The sequence below is a fragment of the Notamacropus eugenii genome, chromosome 2 (genome assembly GCF_028372415.1).
Source record: "Notamacropus eugenii isolate mMacEug1 chromosome 2, mMacEug1.pri_v2, whole genome shotgun sequence".
NCBI classification, from domain to species: domain Eukaryota; kingdom Metazoa; phylum Chordata; class Mammalia; order Diprotodontia; family Macropodidae; genus Notamacropus; species Notamacropus eugenii.
In genome coordinates this window covers 80,942,870-80,961,935 of record NC_092873.1, presented here as the reverse complement: position 1 = coordinate 80,961,935, position 19,066 = coordinate 80,942,870, and the positions used below count along the sequence as shown (strand labels likewise).

At 41.1% G+C, this 19,066-nt stretch overlaps 2 protein-coding genes and 1 non-coding gene across 4 annotated transcripts; 1 reads left to right on the top strand and 2 right to left on the bottom strand.

The window, feature by feature from the left end:
• Positions 1-653: 653 nt before the first annotated feature.
• On the bottom strand, positions 654-8,872 carry LOC140525780 (small ribosomal subunit protein RACK1). 2 transcript variants are annotated; one of them, XM_072641459.1, is made up of 9 exons: positions 8,568-8,786; positions 7,773-7,881; positions 5,548-5,719; positions 4,463-4,610; positions 3,828-3,923; positions 2,553-2,663; positions 2,015-2,155; positions 1,347-1,457; positions 654-779 (listed from the first exon to the last, which is right to left on the bottom strand). In XM_072641459.1, the coding sequence occupies exons 3-9, from the start codon at positions 5,703-5,705 to the stop codon at positions 714-716; spliced, it is 831 nt and encodes a 276-aa protein (XP_072497560.1). In that variant the 5' UTR covers positions 5,706-5,719; positions 7,773-7,881; positions 8,568-8,786; the 3' UTR covers positions 654-713. The 2 variants fall into 2 exon arrangements, with proteins under 2 accessions (XP_072497560.1, XP_072497559.1); XM_072641458.1 differs by lacking the exon at positions 7,773-7,881 and having other exon boundaries at positions 8,568-8,872.
• Positions 1,885-1,953, bottom strand: LOC140530609 (small nucleolar RNA SNORD95). Its single transcript, XR_011976037.1, has one exon. It is a non-coding gene; the product is annotated as a small nucleolar RNA SNORD95 (small nucleolar RNA).
• On the top strand, positions 8,678-12,585 carry LOC140522684 (uncharacterized). Its single transcript, XM_072638006.1, has 4 exons — positions 8,678-8,943; positions 9,152-9,538; positions 11,390-11,442; positions 12,378-12,585. Exons 1-4 carry the CDS (start codon positions 8,678-8,680, stop codon positions 12,461-12,463), a joined length of 792 nt encoding a protein of 263 aa, XP_072494107.1. The 3' UTR covers positions 12,464-12,585.
• The last annotated feature ends 6,481 nt before the right edge of the window (positions 12,586-19,066 follow it).

The following is a 19,066-nucleotide window of genomic DNA, read 5'->3' as shown; positions in this document are numbered from 1 at the left end:
ACAGAACACTCAAAATAAAGGATAAAACAAAGTATGTCATGACAAGCTAGACAAATTCTAGGAATTTTGATTGGAAGAAAAAGATCTTTGCTTCAATTATCTCTGAAAAATCTTATTATGACCAAGAAAGTCACTCCTCTAATAGCAATAGTCAAAGGATACATTTTTCACAAGAAATTAAAGGCCTGCTGCAGTTTTTATAATCCCTTTCCTGTTCTGCAATGCCTGTAGAAATGGCCACTTTAAGTTACATTGAGAATAAAAATAAAATCTAGGTTTAATACTAGGTTGGATGAGGTTTAACACTACGTTGGAGGCTAGCTAAAAAAGGGTGCCACGTTCCTGTATAGAAAATAGTTTATTTTCCATCAAGAAAACCATTTCCTGCATACTCCAAAAATGAGTATTTATTGCTTTTTCTTATTCCCATGACTATAATTAGCCAATGATCCTGCCCCCAAAGTCTGTGTTCTTCAGTAATCCCATTCTTTTTTTTATCTTAAGAATCTGTCACTTGCCAGCTCTTAAGACTAAAAACACCACCTCTTCTCCCATCAGGGAGATACAGGAAAGTAAGTACCACAAGTGTCTTCAGAGCTAGAGCTCTGTTGAAAAACCAGATCAACCAATCAAAAAAAAAAAATACAACTTCATTTTTTCAAAAGGCAAAAATCAAGGTCTTTATTTCAAAATCTGAGTTATGGTTGACCCCTTTACCGAGTGCCAATGGTCACTTGCCACACCCGTACCAAGTTGTCTGTGTATCCAGCAAAAAGTGTCTGCAGGAAGAAGACAAATACAATTTGTCACACCCACGCAAATCGCAAAATAAAATTCAATCTTCTCTCCCCCTTTACAGAGTAGGGAACCCTACCCTAAGCCCAGTAGCTAGTACCATCCCTTGGAAATTTTTTTTTTCTTCTAAATTTAATTTTCTACATGCACTTTTATCTCCTGAACTGGAATGGAAGCTCCCTGAAGTCAGGAACCAGCACATTGTAAGCACTTAATAAATAAATGGTTGTTGAATAAATGAGCCACAGGGAGGCTTGCGTGAGGATGCACACCCTATCAAAAGATGCCATTCTATCTACCCTTTCATTTCCCAGAAAAGTGAACTGAGATATAGAATAACTTGCCCTCAGTATTATTAAGAAGGAAATGGAAAAGGCAACATCCAAATCCAAGTTCACCTTGCTTCTTCAATAAATTACATTTCCAAGCACTTTACCCAAACCCAGGGACAGATGCAAGGACTGCTTTCAAAAATCCCTTTCCAACATCTAAGGGTTCAAGGGTTCCTTGAGACAATCAACTCTGTCAGAGAAGGCAGGGTGTACATTTACCTGGCCATCAGCAGACCAGGCTAAGGATGTGCACTGGGGAGGCTCAGCCTTGCTGCTGGTACTGATCACTTCCTGCTTAAGCTCATCCACAATGATTTTGCCCTCTAGGTCCTGAAATTAACAAAATCAATTAGAATTACACCATGCATTAAGGTTTCATAAAGTGTGTGTGTGTACACATACATACATTTCCCACTTGATTTTTATTTCATTTGACACTCACAACCTTGTCCAGTAAATATTACCCCTATTAACAGAGGCTGTGACTAAGTATTGGAGGCAGGAGTAGAAACATTTCTCTCCCATGGCACACAGGGATACAGTAACTACTTCTGAATACCAAGCACTACCAAGAGAGGTGTGGGGGTATCAGACTCCAGGAAGTACTAAACTATCCCATAAGACACTTCAGCTCTTTTCTCTCCTTAAAGGATACAGGAGAGATGACATAGACATATACAAGATCACTCCACACAAGCTCAGGAAATATCCCAGACCCTCTACTACTCTTAACTTCAGATCTCAAGGAGCCAGGAGATTGCTCAGAAACAGCCTCTGGGTTTCAACAGGGTCAGTCAGATGGCATGTTGGGTTTCATCATAGCTCTATCTAGGCCCCTTCCACTAACACTTCTCTGAAATCTAGGCAATTTGAAACCCAACACTCACCCAGATCTTGATGCTGGGCCCAGTGGCAGCACAGAGCCAGTAGCGATTGGGGCTGAAGCACAGGGCATTGATTATGTCACCACCATCCAGAGTATAGAGGTGCTTACCCTCATTGAGGTCCCACAGCATTGCCTGACCATCCTACAAAAAGAATACGGAAATATTCCCATACAGTTCATTTCCTGCAGTCAGCCCATTTCATTCCAGTCTCCCCTTTTCCTCCTCTGGAACTACCTATGACTCTTCAACTCCTGTTACTTTCCTTGTTCCTATAGAGGCTGAAGGAGCCAGGATACAATTAACTTTACTCTTCTAGCAATCCCAAGAGGTTAAATGAAGTACCAAAAAATCATAAAGGCAGTGATAACTGCAATTCTGGTTCTAACTACAAACCCAGCAGTCCCCACTCTACTGTACTGGTTCCCATGAACAAGAATAAATGAATCCCCTTCCGACTAGTACCCTTGAAATTCAGTTACCACTTACTAAGATTTTCTTACATTCAACTCTTGGGTAGCTTTCCTCCCACCTCTCATACCTTGCCTCCAGAGGCACAGAGAGAGCCATCAGGAGAAACTGTAACTGTGTTAAGGTAGCCTGTGTGGCCAATGTGGTTTGTCTTCAGTTTGCAGTTGGCCAAGTTCCAGACCTAGGGATATGAGTGAGAGAAAACACAGAAGAGTTTTAGAGGGAGGGGTGTGCTCTGCATATAGAATCTACATAACTAACAATTTTCAGCTTTGCTGAAGCTGATGATCAGAGACCAGTGATGAAAATCCAATAGAAATGACTTTAGAATAGATTTGTCATTCTCAAGGGTAAACACAATATGCCTTCAGTTTAATACTAACTTATACTCTAAAAAATCTATCAGTCATACAATCAGCAGTAGTAAGTTGTACAAGGATTATTTCTCCCATTTTATAGACATCAAAAATCAACACCCAGATAAATTAAGTTACTTAGGTCATATAAAGCTGAGTTGAAAATGTTAACCAGGCCTTTGGATTTCTTAGCTTGCCTAGATGTTCAATATATAAGAACCATTCAAACTAGGGATAATTTCCTAATTCTGAGTTACAGATTGGTATGAATTTGATATCCAAGATATAAAAGAAATTGACACATACCTAATACCCAGAAAAAGCTAGTCCTCAAGCAGTCAAAGGATAGGAAACTTTAAAAAAATGCAATTTTTCAACAAAAGAAATCCTCCATTATCAATACAACCACAAATTAAAACAAAATAAAAGTTTTATCTCACATCTACCAATCTAACAAAATGAGAAGCAAAAGTATTACTAGAAGAATGTTCGGAAAATAGCCAACAAATACACCGCAGAACTGAGAATTGGTCCCACAATTCTGGGTCAAAATTTCTGCTATAAGAGAAATATCTAAATTATTTGTAACCTTTCAACTCAGTGATACAACTGGGCACAGAATCTCCAGGGGGATTAAAGTAAAGCTTCCTTTATCAACCAAAATATTCACAGCAATACCTTCTGGAAGCTGTAAGAAGAAACAAAATTGGTGACCAAATGACTGGATAACTGAACTTACACAAATGTAACTGAATGTTATTGTACTGTAAAAAACAAAGGAATTCAGAAAAAAAAGGGGGAAATACAAACTGATAGTGATATAAAAAATAAAGAACAAAGTGTGTCTTTAGTCATGCCTTCAGGAAGTGAAGATACTGTATTAGTGAAAAGTGTCAGAATTTTAACTGATCAGAAAAGGTGCCAAATTCAGGAGCAGGTTAAGAACACACTAGTAGTCCAACATCCAGATCAATCTCAATCACTCTCACCTTCACCAGCTTGTCCCAGCCACAGGAGACAATGATGGGGTTGCTGCTATTGGGTGAAAAACGGACACAGGACACCCACTCTGAGTGGCTCTCATCCTGTGGGATATTCAAAGGGGAAAAGTTAGGCACAATTATTCCTGTCCCTGTCCACTGCTCTAAGGCTATGATTCAAAATGACTGACTGGATGAGACAAGACTGTGCCACACCCATGCATGCACCAAAGTGGGAAATAACCTTAAAGTCACTGTAATTCCAGCACTAATTATTTGTTACAGTAACCACCTCATCTGAATTCATGTCCCCACACCACTCCTACCTTTCCCCCTCACAGACATTTAGAGAATTTCAGAGATGGAAGTCCATTTATACTATTCCTTGCTCAAAAGATGAAGTTCTTAAGTATGAAAAGGGTACACTTATTTGCGTACAAATACCACCACTCCTATTAAATGAAGGGCTTTCATACTTCTTTGGGGTGGGGGTGGGGGGCAGGGAGAACAGGATGGAGACAAATAGGGTTAGTCATACCACATACAAACAGACTCCTAACTGAGCTTATAGTGTAATAAAATCCCAGGTCTTTGACACAAATTGTGTATATTATACAGTTATGAATCCCATACTGACTTTTTACCTGTACAGTGTATTTACAGACACCCAGGGTATTCCACAGCTTGATAGTCTTATCCCTCGAACCAGAGACAATCTGACGGTTGTCGGAAGAGAAGGCTACACTCAGCACATCCTTGGTGTGACCAACAAAGCGCCTGGTGGTAGTGCCACTAGATGGAAAGACAGTATTCCTCTCAAATATTACAAATTCCCTTTCAAGAACAGTCTTCCACATCCCCTCTTCTATACTGGATTTTTTTATAGCCTCCTACATCTTTATAACCCACCAGGAAAAAAATGACCCCTTCTTTATGCTAGCTAGAAGCCCTTAATAAAAATCTAGCTCCAAAGACTAATACTGGCCCCAGAAACCAAGATAATGAAACACCTTCCTCCCCTGGACGAAGTGAGTAGGGGAAAGAGATAGGTACAAAATCTTGTATACAAGTAACATTTGATGTCACTTTGTTTCACCTATTTTTCTTTGCAATAAGGCAGAATTGTGGAGTTGGAGAGAACATTGGGAAGTCTTGTTGAAAAATATCTAAGCCTAGTTTTAAAGATCCCATCAGAATTGCAGGACTTGTCTTCAGTCCCCAGGGGGGGTCAGGTGACAATGTCATACTTTCATCACAGGGAGATCATGAATTCTTTTCTCCTAACCTCAGATCAATTCTCCTGGCTGCCATTTATTCACTGGCTCAATCCAGACCACAAGAACTTCTCCAATTACTTAGCCTTTATGAAACTAATGGTCCAATTCTAATGAGCAGTTATTTTACTCAACATCTCCTAGGACTATTCTTCCCTATTCAAACTATTATCCCACCACTTGGACCACACAATAATTTTCTTTAACTGTTCAGCCCTTTCAGTTATGTCCAACTCTGTAACCTCATCTGGGTTCCTTCTCTAGCTCCTTTTACAAGCTGAGGAATGAAATCAAACATGGTTAAGTGACTTGCTCAGGATCACAGTTGCTAAGTAAATAATTCTATGGCCCTTCTAAAGTTCACTTCTTCCTCTTTTCTATCCCACTTACCCTTTGCTAAGGACCTAGAGGTTTAATACCTAACCCAAGAGGTAGCCATTCAAGTAAGTACTTACGTTGTGAGATCCCATAGTCTTAGAGTGCCATCCCAGGAGCCTGAGAGTGCAAACTGGCCATCAGAGGAAATGACCACATCACTAACAAAATGTGAGTGACCTCTGAGGGCACGCTGGGGGATCCCATAGTTTGTCTCATCTCTGGTAAGCTTCCACATGATAATAGTCTTATCTGGATGGGAAGGAATAAAGAGAAAAGATGAGCAAATTAAATTCACCTTTGTCCTCTCAATCCCACAACACATTAGTTCTTATGCTGACAGGACCAAAAGCTAACAGCTGCATGAAAATATAAGACCTATGGAAGAGATCTTTATTACCTACATGAACAACTAGTTTCTCCAAAGTTTAGATGAACAAATGTAGGTTAATACTTTTACAATGAATTTAAGTTACATCTGTGGGAAATTTTCTTTATATTGATAGAAATTTTACCTAACCCAGATTAAATTCAGTTGAGGATTTGTTGAAAGCTGCCCAACACTATGCTAGGTGTTGTTACAGGAGTTATCAATGGGAGGACAAAATAGACATACAGAAAAAAGTTAAATATAAGACCAAAAGAGAGCATAAACAAAAATGGAGTCCAAAGAAGAGAAATATTCTGCTGGGAAGAGGCTCTGATTCTAAAATAATCACCCTACTGCTCAAGCTATAATCTTAACTTCCTACTCATCTAAGCTAACTGGGTTTCATAACATCTATATCTATAAAACACTTTAGGACGGAACACAAACTCTCCTTGCCCTCATGGCGCTTGGTCTAAGAAACTTCATGCTTACCCTCTCCCTTCATTGTCTTTATTCAAGTTGTCTCCCCACCTACAGCTTGGCATCTTTATCTAGAACCCAAAAGATAAGACTCACGATGGAAAATGCTATTCACAACCAGAGAAAGAACCAGACAGGTCTCCTCACTCCCAATCCAGCACTCTCTTTAACATATCACAATATTCTAAAAGTATCTAGCCAGCATTTGAGATCCAGAGACTGCTGCAGTGTAGCACTTGACCTGAAGTCAGTAACTTGGTTTATGAAATCCTGATTCTGCTTACTAAACAAATCACCTCTGTGACTCAACTTTCTCACCTTCTCAGTTGTGACAAGGGCACTTCATGAAATGTAAATGACTATATAAATGCCAACCCTTTCCTGTATCCCCAAAACTCAGAAAAGGGCCTGGCACATAGGAGATGTTTCTTTCTTAATTCACTAGCTGAATGAAAAGCTGGTTCACCAGAAATGAAAAGACCCAGCTCAAAGGACAAGATTGAAGCTCAGAAACAGCCTCTGTATTCAGCACAGGCAATCAGATGGCATGTTAGAAAATCATCATAGCTTCTCTCTGACCCCAGACAACTTTGCTGGAGGAAGACAACCTCCTCCCACTCCTTTTTTCCTCAAGATCTTCCTCATGCCTAAAATTACTTGCTGTTTCTCCTCTACAAATCTTTCTTACACTGGACTTTTGAACTTTCCCCCAAGTAAAATTCCAAAAACACTCAAGAAGTGTGCCCACTGTGCTCTAGGTCCTGATACATAAAGATGAAAACAACCCTTTGTCTGATTCTTCAAGTTATACATTACTAAAGTCAGGCATACAGATAAATGAGAACAGGATTAAATGCACAAAAATTAGATAATAAGTTTTAGAAACTGGGGAAAAACTTCCTGGTGGTAGTCTGTGTTGAAGCCCCAATTAATAGGACCTCAGACAGCATTCTGAACTAGGGTCTACATATCATGATGCAACTTTAATTACAAGAAAGAGGGCAGGAGAGGCAAAACATCTTTGGCCCAACATCACACACAGTAAGGGGCAGAGCCAGAATTTGAACCCAGGACCTTATATTCAAAACCAAAACTCTTTCCATAGCACCTCTAACAAGCAAGAAGAATCCTGCAATCACTGGGCCCTGCTGGGGAGCCTAAAACCTGTGTCTCAGACATTTAGTAGCTGTATGACTCCAGGCAAGTCACTTAACCTGTTTGCCTCAGTTTCCTCAACTATAAAATGGGGATAATAAAGGCACCAGAAGCGTTCCAACCAGTTCAGAATAGTGCCTGGCACACAGCAGGCACTATATACAAGCCTATCCCCTTTCTTCCTAGCCCCAATTCAGTGTGAACCTGAAGTTCCGACTATCCGGGGCCAGGGATAATTGAGAAGAAAATCAAAAAATCAAGAGCTCTAGGAACAAGGGGAATCCAATAACCAGGACTCACAGGTTCCATTCAGAGGTCCTTGTCCTTGTCAGAGGTCACTGTCCTTGGAAAGGAGTGTGTGGTGAGGGGTGGGCGCCAAAGATGGGGTCCAGGTTCATAAGATGGGGTGCTGGCCATTGGATTTAAAAGGAAAAAGAAGTAGGTCCTCAGAGCAGGACACAGAGCTCGGAAATCCCTGAATAAGGGGTCACTTCTACCTCCCTTCTTTCAGTTAGAATGGGAATACCACCCCCTTGACGTCCCCAACATGGTCCAAGGGAAGGACGCCACCAACTTTTTCTTTGGAGGCAATCGGGGTTAAGTGACTTGCCCAGGGTCACCCAGCTAAGTAAGGATCTGAGGTCAGTCCATCCACTGCGCCACCTAGCTGCCCCTGCAACCAGCTGGCACTAAGAAGTCCAGAAGGCTTTCTACAACTCACCCCAATGAAACATTTCCCGCCAGGATAATTATGACAGTGTTATGAGCCCCTCCCCTGACCCCTTTTATCTCATACACAAGGACAGTCTTGGTATCTACCAGGGAATAGTTTTATCCAGCCCGTGCTCCCTCACAGACAAAATGAGCCCTTCCCAAGTTTCCCCAAGTACCCCGTGCCCGCCGCCTGGCCAGCTGCGTCTGCCAGGGCTAAGTGCCCGGTACAAACGCTCTGCCCCCTCCCCGAAGCCCGCGCTCCTTCGGCCCCGGAATCCCGCCTTCCATGCCTCCGGCAGAAGCAGACGCTCCTCCTCCAAGCCCCTACCACCACCGTCACCTTCCACCCGCCCCTGGCAGGCGTGATCCGGGGCGCGGTACCTCGGGAGGCAGACAGGATCATGTCGGGGAACTGGGGAGTCGTGGCGATCTGGGTCACCCAGCCATTGTGGCCTTTAAGGGTACCCCGGAGGGTCATCTGTTCAGTCATGATGGCGAGACCTCGGGGGATCGCTCCAGGAGGAAGGATGGATCCAGATTGTACGGAGAGAGACCAGCCGGCTCTCCTTCACGCCAGCAGGCCAGCAAGAAAAGAGAGAGCCGCTTCCGGCCGGAATCGGATATACCCAAGTTCCCGGATCTCGTTCAAAATGGCGACCCCACGTAGCACGTTTCCGTACGAAATGGCGGAGGGAGGGCCCGCAGCCAATAGGCGAAAGAGGATTGACGTAGGGGGGCGGGGACGTATAAAACGGATGTACGTCATGACGTTCTCTTCCCCGGGCGTAGCGGAGCCTCACGGCTGCATTCTTGTACATCGGGCCTTGGGTGCTCCCGTTTCTATATGTTCTTTACTATTTTTTTAGATCCTTTGGTTGCAAAACCAGAATAGAAAACTATAAAGAGAGAGCCGCGAAGCCACGTTAGGTAGTGCGCGGAGAGAAAAGCGAAAATTGTGCGGCTAGTGGCCGTGGGGGCGCGGCCCTGCCCCCTTCGCTGCGTAAAACGAGGCTCCCACGTTGTCATCGAAGGAGAAGGGAGGCTGAAACTGTGCGTCCCGCGGCAGCCGCTGCTCCGCTGCGGTGCCGCCACCCTTTCTCCTTGGCTAGCTGTACGAGCCAGCCCCTCTGCCAAAAACAGGAGCATGTTTTATACACCATGGGAAAAAAGGAGGATTGTCACGAAACTGTGAATCTTTTAAAACGGCTTCCTTCTTCAAAAAACATATCAGAAAGCCGACACTTGGCCCTCCGTGCTGCCGTTTTTCTCTGCTTGCTTCTGCTTTTAAGTTTGCGTGCTTTTAAAAATACTTCGGTGGGTTTTTTTGAGATACAGGTGCATCACCAACATAGGTAACCCTTTCTTTGCCCTCTCACCCCCATTAGAAATATAAGAGAAACAACTTGTAACCATATTGTTTCTTTGTGGTTTTATGCAACGTTCTCCGGTGAGGTTTGCATTCACTCTGCATCCGTTTCTCTGAATTCATCTTTTGTCATTTTTTATGGCGCAATAAGAGCTGCTCAGGCAGGTGGAAAAGAGGGTGAGATATTCATAGTTTCTAGAGGTTTGGGGACTAATGGGGGTTAAGGAGGAAGTCATCTGTAGATACAATAAGCCAGGGAGCTAGATGTTTAGGAAGTCCAGAGTAAGGTCTTAAGTCTTGACCTGGTGCTCAAGGTTGCCCTAGGGCTGATCAAGACTGGTTCTGTGGTTTCTGAAAGCCAAAGGCATCTCCAAAGTTGACTAGAGTTCACTTGCAAAGGATTACTGGTATGTCAGGCAGCCCTGGGCTTAGTTGGTTGTTGAGTATCTCAACTGTCCTGCTACCAGGAAGTTCCAACATATCTAACTGTTCACAACTTCAACCTGAGATATACATTGATTTCAACCTGAAGTCACTGACTTCAGCATTGAGTGATGTTGGTCTGTTGAGAACACTATGGAAGGGTTCACCCCATCTTTCCAGGATCATGTCTTTATTGTTAATCAGTGTGACTCCCTCCATCAGCACTAAATAGTTGAGATGAATCACAGGTCCATAAATGGCCCATAAATAGCCTTCAGGGCATCATAAAAGCCCTTTGGATGGTTACTACCAGTGTAAAACTGAATTTCATCTGCCTTCTTACATAGCCAAGAATTCTGCTTCTCTCTAAGCTTCAAATGCACTTTTTTTTTTTTTGATGGAGTTAAATGCTGCCTTCTTAGAGATGGATGAACTATCTTCCTGGTAAACCCAATGGAGTTTTTGTTTTTCATTTAGCAGCTCCTGATTTTCCCCATCATTTTTACCAAAGCAGCCTTGAAGTTTGGAAGTACTCTGACCCACATGAGAAAATGCAGAACTGTACACCAAATCTCTCAAAGCTGCCTGTTTGTTTTCTGCTCCACTGTTGCCCAATGTGTTGACTCAGCTTTCCCTCCAAGTTAGCAAAAGTTCACCCTTGGTGAAGCACTCTAATCTGTTGACATTAAGTCTCCTGGTAATCATCTTACCTTGGGGGTTACTACTTTTGTTGAATTTTAATATTTAGCTTGGAGAGGATAAATCTATGATTAGTCCAGCACTTTATGCCACAATATCACCTTTGTCAGCTCTCACATCCTGTCTGTCTCTTCTCCTTACAATGATATGATTTATTAAATGTCAGTGTTTGCTGTGAGGGTGAAGTTTTATTACATTTAGGTAAATGGTAGACAGTGTTGGTGATGAAAAGGTCATGAGATGCACAAGTCTCCAGCAGTGACCATTGCTGTTGCTGTTTCTGACTTCATTCCTCTGAAGGACCCCATGTCCGCTCTTGCATTAGTCACTCAAAATTATAAGCTTTGCCTGTTTTGGCACGTTGATGATAGAGGTTTCCAGGTCTTCATAAAATTTTTCTTTGACCTCATCAGGGTTCATCATGGTGGGAACCTGATGATGGTGGCATGGTGCTTTGCTGTAAGTGGCAATCACGTTGTCAGGGGCCTATTCACTCCTTTTGGGAGGCATACAAGCATGTTGACTAGATTAGTTTTGATTGCAAAAGCTATGCCAGCTTCATGATGCTCTCCTTCACTGCAGTCACACCAGAAAAGCATGTCTCCAGGTTCAACTTCAGTAAACTGGCCTTCATTTGCCAGTTTTGCTTCACTCAGTGCTGCTATTTGGATACACTTGCTAAGTTCTCTCACAACAAGAACTGTTTGTATTTCAGGTCTACTGGATTTCATGTTGTTCATAAGCATGGACATATTCCGTATACTGATGGTGAGTGGAATCACCTTTGCAGAAGTTTTTGTACTTTTTTTGTGTGTGCTTCAGCTACAGGATGGGATCCCTGCCTGCTGTGGAAAGCAGGCCAGGGTTGGGTGAAGTAGATAATTTTTAGGGTACCTTTACTAAACTCTTTTCCCCACCAGGAGGTGAGCAGCATAGTCCTTTTAAAAGACTGCTCAGGTGCCCAGGGAGTTGCCAAAACCCACTGCTGCTTCTACTGAGAAAACAGTTCAATGGCCTGGATTACTTACATGTAGGGTTGTGATTGCAGCTCCCAGTGTTTCTGCACCCACCACTTCATCATGTGCCTGTTGCCATAGGGCTTTGAGATAGGTAAAAATGGTAAAAAGGTATAGGTGATGTCTTTTGGTTCATACATAAATTGGATTTAAGTGAGGCAGAATTGTGTAAAGTATTCTGTGTCACTCTCTCTTCCAGAGTCATCAAATTTCAGTGGCAAGACAAAGTCAAAATGACTGGTGATGACTCAGGATGCAGTGGATGACTTAGGTATCTTTGATGTCTAAACTAGCTTGCTTCAGCCCCCCGTCATGGCCATTGGAATAGACTGTTCTCATCTACCTATTTCACTGCGAGAAGTTGTCATATACTTGGAGTAGATAACTCCCAACTCATCAAACTAGCTCTTGACCAACCTCAGCCTGGTTTAGCTATCGGCCAAAACAGTTTACCAGGGTGTGGCCGATGCACATGCTACAGCTTCTTGGAGCCACACCTGAGAGTTGGGTGGATCAAGTAGACACCAAAGGTAGAATGCTGTCTTCAAAAGGGTTTAGCAGCCCTCACATCAGAGATTCTAGTCTTCCCTGAACATACCCTACAACATAACATATATATCCACTCTTCAGGGGGCTAGGGTTCCCTCTAAACTAAGGAGTTTAAATATTGTCATCTCTGTTTTACAGATGAAGTCATCAAGAAGCAGGTGAAGAAACTTGCTCACACACCAGTACAAGAACTGAAACTAGAAACCAGATCTTCTGATGTGTAGTTTAATGTGTTTTCATCTATAGCATGCTACCTTTGAAGGACTAAAGGAAAAATACCTGCTGTCTATTTGGTATCTCAGTGTTCATGCTGATGTGTAAGTTCTTCAATCTGAAAAGGTTACAAGCCAAGACCAAAGTGCAGGGAGTGTTGGTGCATGATTTTCTGTTTGCAGATGATTGTGCACTCAATGCTGCCTCTGAAGCAGAGAAGCAACAAAGTATGGATCAATTCTCTGCTGCCTGTGCTAATTTTGGCCTAATAATTAACACCAAGAAAACACAGGTGCTCCATCAGCCACCACCACACCATCCATACATGAAATCTTCGGTTACAACAAATGGAGAAGTTTTGAATGCTGTGGATAAGTTCACTTACCTTGGTAGTGTACTTTCCAGGGATGTATACATTGACAACGAGGTTGATGCACGCATTACCAGAGCTAGCTCAGTGTTTGGGAGGCTCTGAAGAAAGGTTTGGGAGAGAAGAAGTATTAGACTGACTACCAAACTGAAGGTCTACAGAGCTGTTGTGCTGACCTCATTGTTATATGCTTGTGAAACATGGACAGTCTAGCAGCACCATGCCAGGAAACTGAATCACTTCCATTTGAACTGTCTTGGGAAGATTCTGAGGATCACTTGGCAGGGTAAGGTACCAAACACTGAAGTCTTTGCTCAAGTTGAACTGTGAAGTATTCAAACTATGCTTCAGAAAGTGCAATTCCGATGGGCTAGCCACATTGTTCAAATGCAAAATGTATGCTTGCCAAAAAGTCTGTTTTATGGAGAACTTGCATGGGGCAGGTGATCAAATGATGGCCAGAAGAAACGATACAAGGACACTCTCAAGATCTCTCACAAGACCTTTGGATTTGACTGTGCAACATGGGAAACCCTAGCACAGGACTGCTCAGCATGGCATGCCCACATAAGAAAAGGTGCTGTGCTCTTTGAGCAAAGCAGAATTGAGACAGCACAAAGTAATCCCAGGATGCATAAATTTGGGATATCCACCCTAAATATTCACATGAACTATCTGTGCACAACCTGTGGTAGAGCATTCCGAGCTCATTCAGAAACGCTGAAATTTCATTTTACAATGGCGATGTCATTTTGGCCCTCTTCTAAGACGAAGGACAACAACTAACCATTCATGCTAATATAAGAGGGGCCTCCCATATTCCTGTCTCAAGAATTATAGAAAGACTGCACTTTTTTTTTTAATTTCTTTATTTATTTTTAGTTTTCAACATTTACTTCCATAAGATTTCGAGTTCCCAATTTTCTCCCCATCTCTCACCTCTCCCCACCCCCAATATGGCATGGAATTTAATATAGGCTCTACATATATATTCATAGTAAACCTATTTTCATATCAGTTGTGTTGTTAAGAAGAATTGGAACCAATAGGAGAAACTATGAGAAAGAAAAAGCAACAAAAAAAGACAGAGAGAGAGAGAGAGCAAATAATATGCTTTGATCTGCATTCAGGCTCCATAGTTCTTTTTCTGGAGAGCATTTTCTATTATGTGTCTTTTGGAGTTGTCTTAGATCCTTGCATTGCTAAGAAGGGATAAGTCTATGAAAGTTAGTCATCACACAATATGGCTGTTATTTTGTACAATGTTCTCCTGGTTCTGCTCACTTCACTCAGCATTAGTTCATATAAGTCTTTCCAGGTTTTGCTGAAGTCCACCTACTCATCATTTCTTATAGCACAATAGTATTCTATTGCATTCATATACACAACTTGTTTAGCCATTCTCCAACTGATGAGCATCCCCCCAATTTCCAATTCTTTACCGCCACAAAAAGAGCTGCTATAAATATTTTGCACATGTGAGTCCTTTTCCCATTTGTATAATCTCTTCGGTATACAGTCGTAGAATTGATATTGCTGGGTCAAAGAGTATGTACACAAGACTGAACTTCTACACTGAACCAGTCAACCACAGGTGTGAATTAGCTGAGAACAAGACCAGGATATCCTAAGTCAATCAATCACATCACCTCACTCTACTTTAACTGCCAATATGCCTTAATTGAGAGGGAATCCTCCTTCATCAAACTGATTAATCCTAGGCTTTAGATTAAGTGCAAAAATTTTAAAAAAGCTTTGATCAATTTAAATGGAAGGAAGGAATGAAATAATTTATATATCATCAATAATTAAGCACCTATTACATGCCAAGCATTGTGCTAAGTACTTTATAGATGTTATATCATGGCTTCAAAGTCATTGAATGTGCTGGGATTGTAAAGAAAGTATGTTCAGATTGGTTAAGGAAACTTTACTTCTCTCTTGCAGTCGATAAAATAGTGGACTATTTCAGAACCCAGGAGATTTGAATGAGAGGTGAGCTAGAAGAGAGTACTTCCAGCTAAGCCTCTAAGAAGGAATGAATAGGGGGAAGGAGTAGAATCTGAGCTTCACACTCAATCTCAATTTCTTCCCTTCACTCAGCCAGAGAGAAAGACTTGAATTTTGGAGGACCAGAGGACTGGGACTTTTGCATTGCTATCCTAGTAGTGTCACCAGTACAACAATGGCTGATAGTAGTGTCTACATTAGAACATAAGGACAAACTGGATGCAATGAAGTAAAACAGACTTAAGGTTCTATAGGGAGCCCAGTAGAAAAGCTGTACCATATGAAGGGACCATCTTGACAACTCCAGAAAACAGAATTTCCAAGAACAATGAGTTACACCCTTTACTATATATACTTCCTAAGGTTGAGCCTACTCTCCTATATATTGATGGAAGAGTGTCACAGATTTTGGGGAACCATAGTAATACAACCACAGTTACAACCATAGTAAATAACTATTTCTAAACTTTAACTAAGTCTGACTAATTGATATCAACTATTGAGTATAAGGGGCATGAGTTTTAGAAAATGAACCCACTACCCCTAGAATCTTGAGGGGAAATGCAGTTAGTAGATTTCCCCCTAGGACCTAGCCTGCCCTCAAGATGATAGGTTTTGGAGAGACTAATTGTGAAAATCTATATGTACTATACTGATAACTGTTCTAACACCTTGACTTCATAATTCTTCAACTTGTTTAATTAAAAGGTATTCTGTAGTATAAAGGGGTATTTGAAGTAAAAAAAAAAAAACCTACCTCTAATGCTTATTAGTTTTGTGACCCTCTGAACCTCAGTTTCCTCATCTGTAAAATGTGAAAAATAATAGTAGTTATCATCTTTGTGTTACAAATATTTTTGTAAGGAGAGTTTTATAAATCTTAAAGCTTTGTATAAATGTGAATTACCACTGAGTGGAGGTAGAGTCAGATTTTCTTTTGGGACCCTGGGAAAGGTGCTCCTTTTATATAACATGTATTTTTAAACTTACTGTTGTCTTTCATTTTTTATACCAGATATATCCCAATATTGACCCCAACATAAGACTAGGCCTCTCTTGTCACAGATAAAAGCATTTATGTCATCAGCATCTTACAGTGTATGCACAATTAGGTATTCATACTCCCCTACATTTCTAACAAGAATTAAGAGATACGTTTTGTCAGCTATCCTCTGGTTGTCCAGTCATTTTAATCATGTCTGACTCTTTATGTCAAACCCTATTTGGGGTTTTCTTGGCAAAGATACTGGAGTGGTTTGCCATTTCCTTCTCCAGCTTATTTTACAGATGAACAAATTAAGGCAAATAGGGCTAAAGTGTGTTGTCCAGGATCACACAGCTAGGACATATCTGAAGCCAGATTTGAATTCAGGAAGATGAGTCATCCTGACTCTAAGCCCAGAGCTCTATCCACCGCACCACCTGGTTGCCCAAAAAGGAAGTATCAGTAAAGTGGTTAGCCCATTTTTTTGTTCGGTGGGTTTTCTTGGCAAAGATACTGTAGAGGTTTGCCATTTCCCTATCCAGTGGAGTAAGGCAAATAGAGCTTAAGTGACTCGCCTAGGGTCACACAGCAAGTAAGTGTCAGAATTTGAACTCAAATCTTCCTGCCTCGAAGCCTAATACTCTATCGGCTGAGGCACTGTATCAGTAAGTACCCCAACATACACAGGGGGGCCTGCTGTCACAGGTTCTTTGATCTGCTTTTCTAAAAGGAAAGACAGCTTCTGAGGGGTTGACAATCTCCTTTAATCAAGCACTTTTACCATTCACTTAGTTGGAGGGGGGATAGGGGAGGGGTAGGAAGTCAGCACCCTGAGCTTCAGAGACATCTAAATCAACAGACAATGCTTCCAAACTATCTGACAATAAGCAATACGTACATAGTTACCAGAGAGGGAAGCACCAACATCTGGATTTTCAAAAGGGGGGGGGGGTCTCCTTTAGCTGATTCCCTTCTTGTCTGACCAAACAGACACTTCCAGTCAGCCCCAAAGTAAAACCTCACCCTCAAAATATTTCTACATTTTTTATAGCAGGAGGACATCACAACCCTTGAGAACCAGTGCCTCATTTGAAAATTAACAAAAAGTGTGGCCTTTCCTACAAATCTTCCCTAATCAAATTCCCCTTAATAGGCATGCCCGTTAATGGGTAGGGAAGATCATCCCATTAAGAAGCCAAATTATATCAACAATAAGCAAAAATGTATTACCAATACAGCCACCTGGCTGCCTCTGGACCCACTGCATTTTCTTTATTCTGATTTCAGCAGCCTTTTAGTATTGTTTTCCACTAGTACTTGTACACAATTCTACTATTTCTGCTTTCTGTGCTTTGCATTACTTCATGTCAGTCTTTCACTGTTTCTCTAAATGCCTCCTATTCCTCATACGTCAAAGTACAATAGGATCCCATTATATTATTATGCCATAATTTTTCTTTCCAGTTTTTGGCTATCATAAAGAATCTCACTATGAACACTTTAGTATATGTCTGACTCTAATTTGTGTCTTTGGGGTACATGCTCAGTGGTAGACTGATGATTGAATGGACTTGACCTATTTAGTCATTTTTCTTGCCTTGGTTCAAATTGTTTTCCAGAATGGTTGAACCAACCCAAGGAGTCACTAAGAGTATATTAGTGTAAGGCTACTCAGTAGTCACTCCTACCTTACTTTAGTCACTCATTAGATCTGATCTAGTCCCTGTGAGTTCCTAGTTCCCCTTGCTGAGCACACAAACCCAGCATAGCCTAGTCTCCCCCATGCCAGTCAAAGGAGGCACCAGATCCATTAAATTCATTGTTTGGATTTAACTTTTTTAGCTTTCATGACTTGTATTCCTTGCCTATCACTCACATTTTACTCTTAGACTTAGAATATTTTGAGAGGGAAGACAACAATAATTCACTCAAATTTTTACACAGGTGTTTGTATCTAAACAGGAGTTAGTGTCCACATAAAGTTGGTAGGTTCCTTGAACTACTCTGGGATCACATAAGAGTTGCAATACACGTTGGACTTGTTCTTTGCCTTATTCTTGGAGATTTTTGTCTTCAAAATAGCTATTGCCATATGGGCTATTTCCACAAAGATGAGGTGATTTGTGAGGTCCAGGCATTTAGAGGGAAATGTACAATGAGATGAGGACTAAAGAAGGCCCCTCCAAGAGTATACACCATGCACCGGACCAGGGATGGGGAACCTGCGGTGGTCTTAAGATGGCAGGTTCTCCATCCCTGCACTAGACTATTGTGGTTGGGCCAGGCCATTGGATCAATTAGACACCTGGCACAGCAAGAACCTAATCTCACTGGTTACTACAGAGTCTTGCTGACGAGCTATTAATAAAGTCATCAACAATAAGTTTCACTTCATCAGAGCTAGGGATTGCTTGTGTGATCTTCAGCATAATTCTATGCTGTGCTATCCAAAGGAACTAAGAAATGGTATAGAGTGTTTGCCTTCGCCCTCCAAGCAGGAAAGTCTGCCCTCTAGAATTATTTTTCTTATGTCTTTTGTTTTATTTTATTTGCCACTAACTTTAGTATTCACACAGTTGTTCTGTATTTGTTATCTTTTCAATATTTTATTTGATACTGCTTCTTATAGCTGAACATTTTGGGGGTGTACTGTTCACTGTAGTGAACAGGAGTATATTTGTTAGATTCCAGTCAAAGATACTGTACCATTTGAGCCATTTTAGCCTTTAGGGACTATTTTAGCCTTTAAATAGACAAAATGTCTTAAATTTAATCATGATGTAAGTTACACTGAAGAAAATTTGATACATTATAAAGAATATAATGATTTTTTAAAAATGTAATAATGTGACTATTCTCTTAAAGCTGTTCCAAACCTTTTTGTGAATTTGATGAGTATAGGATGAAAACTTTGCATTCCTTCATTTTCATTTCTCTTATTAATGACTTGGAGCATTTAAAAGTATGTCATTACTAATAATTTGCATTCTTTTGAAAACTATTCATATTCTCCAACCAATTATTTATTGGGGACTAGGTTTTAGTCACACATTTGTGCAAATTCCCTACATAAGCTTGGACATCTGACTTATGTGACATAATTTATACAGAGATTTATTCACCTTTTGACAGTTTCTCTTATTTTAGTTTGGTGTCTGGAATACAGTAGACACATAATAAATGCTTGTTGGTTTATTCTACTAATTTTATTCATGAAAAATATTTTAAAATATTATATAATCAAAACTC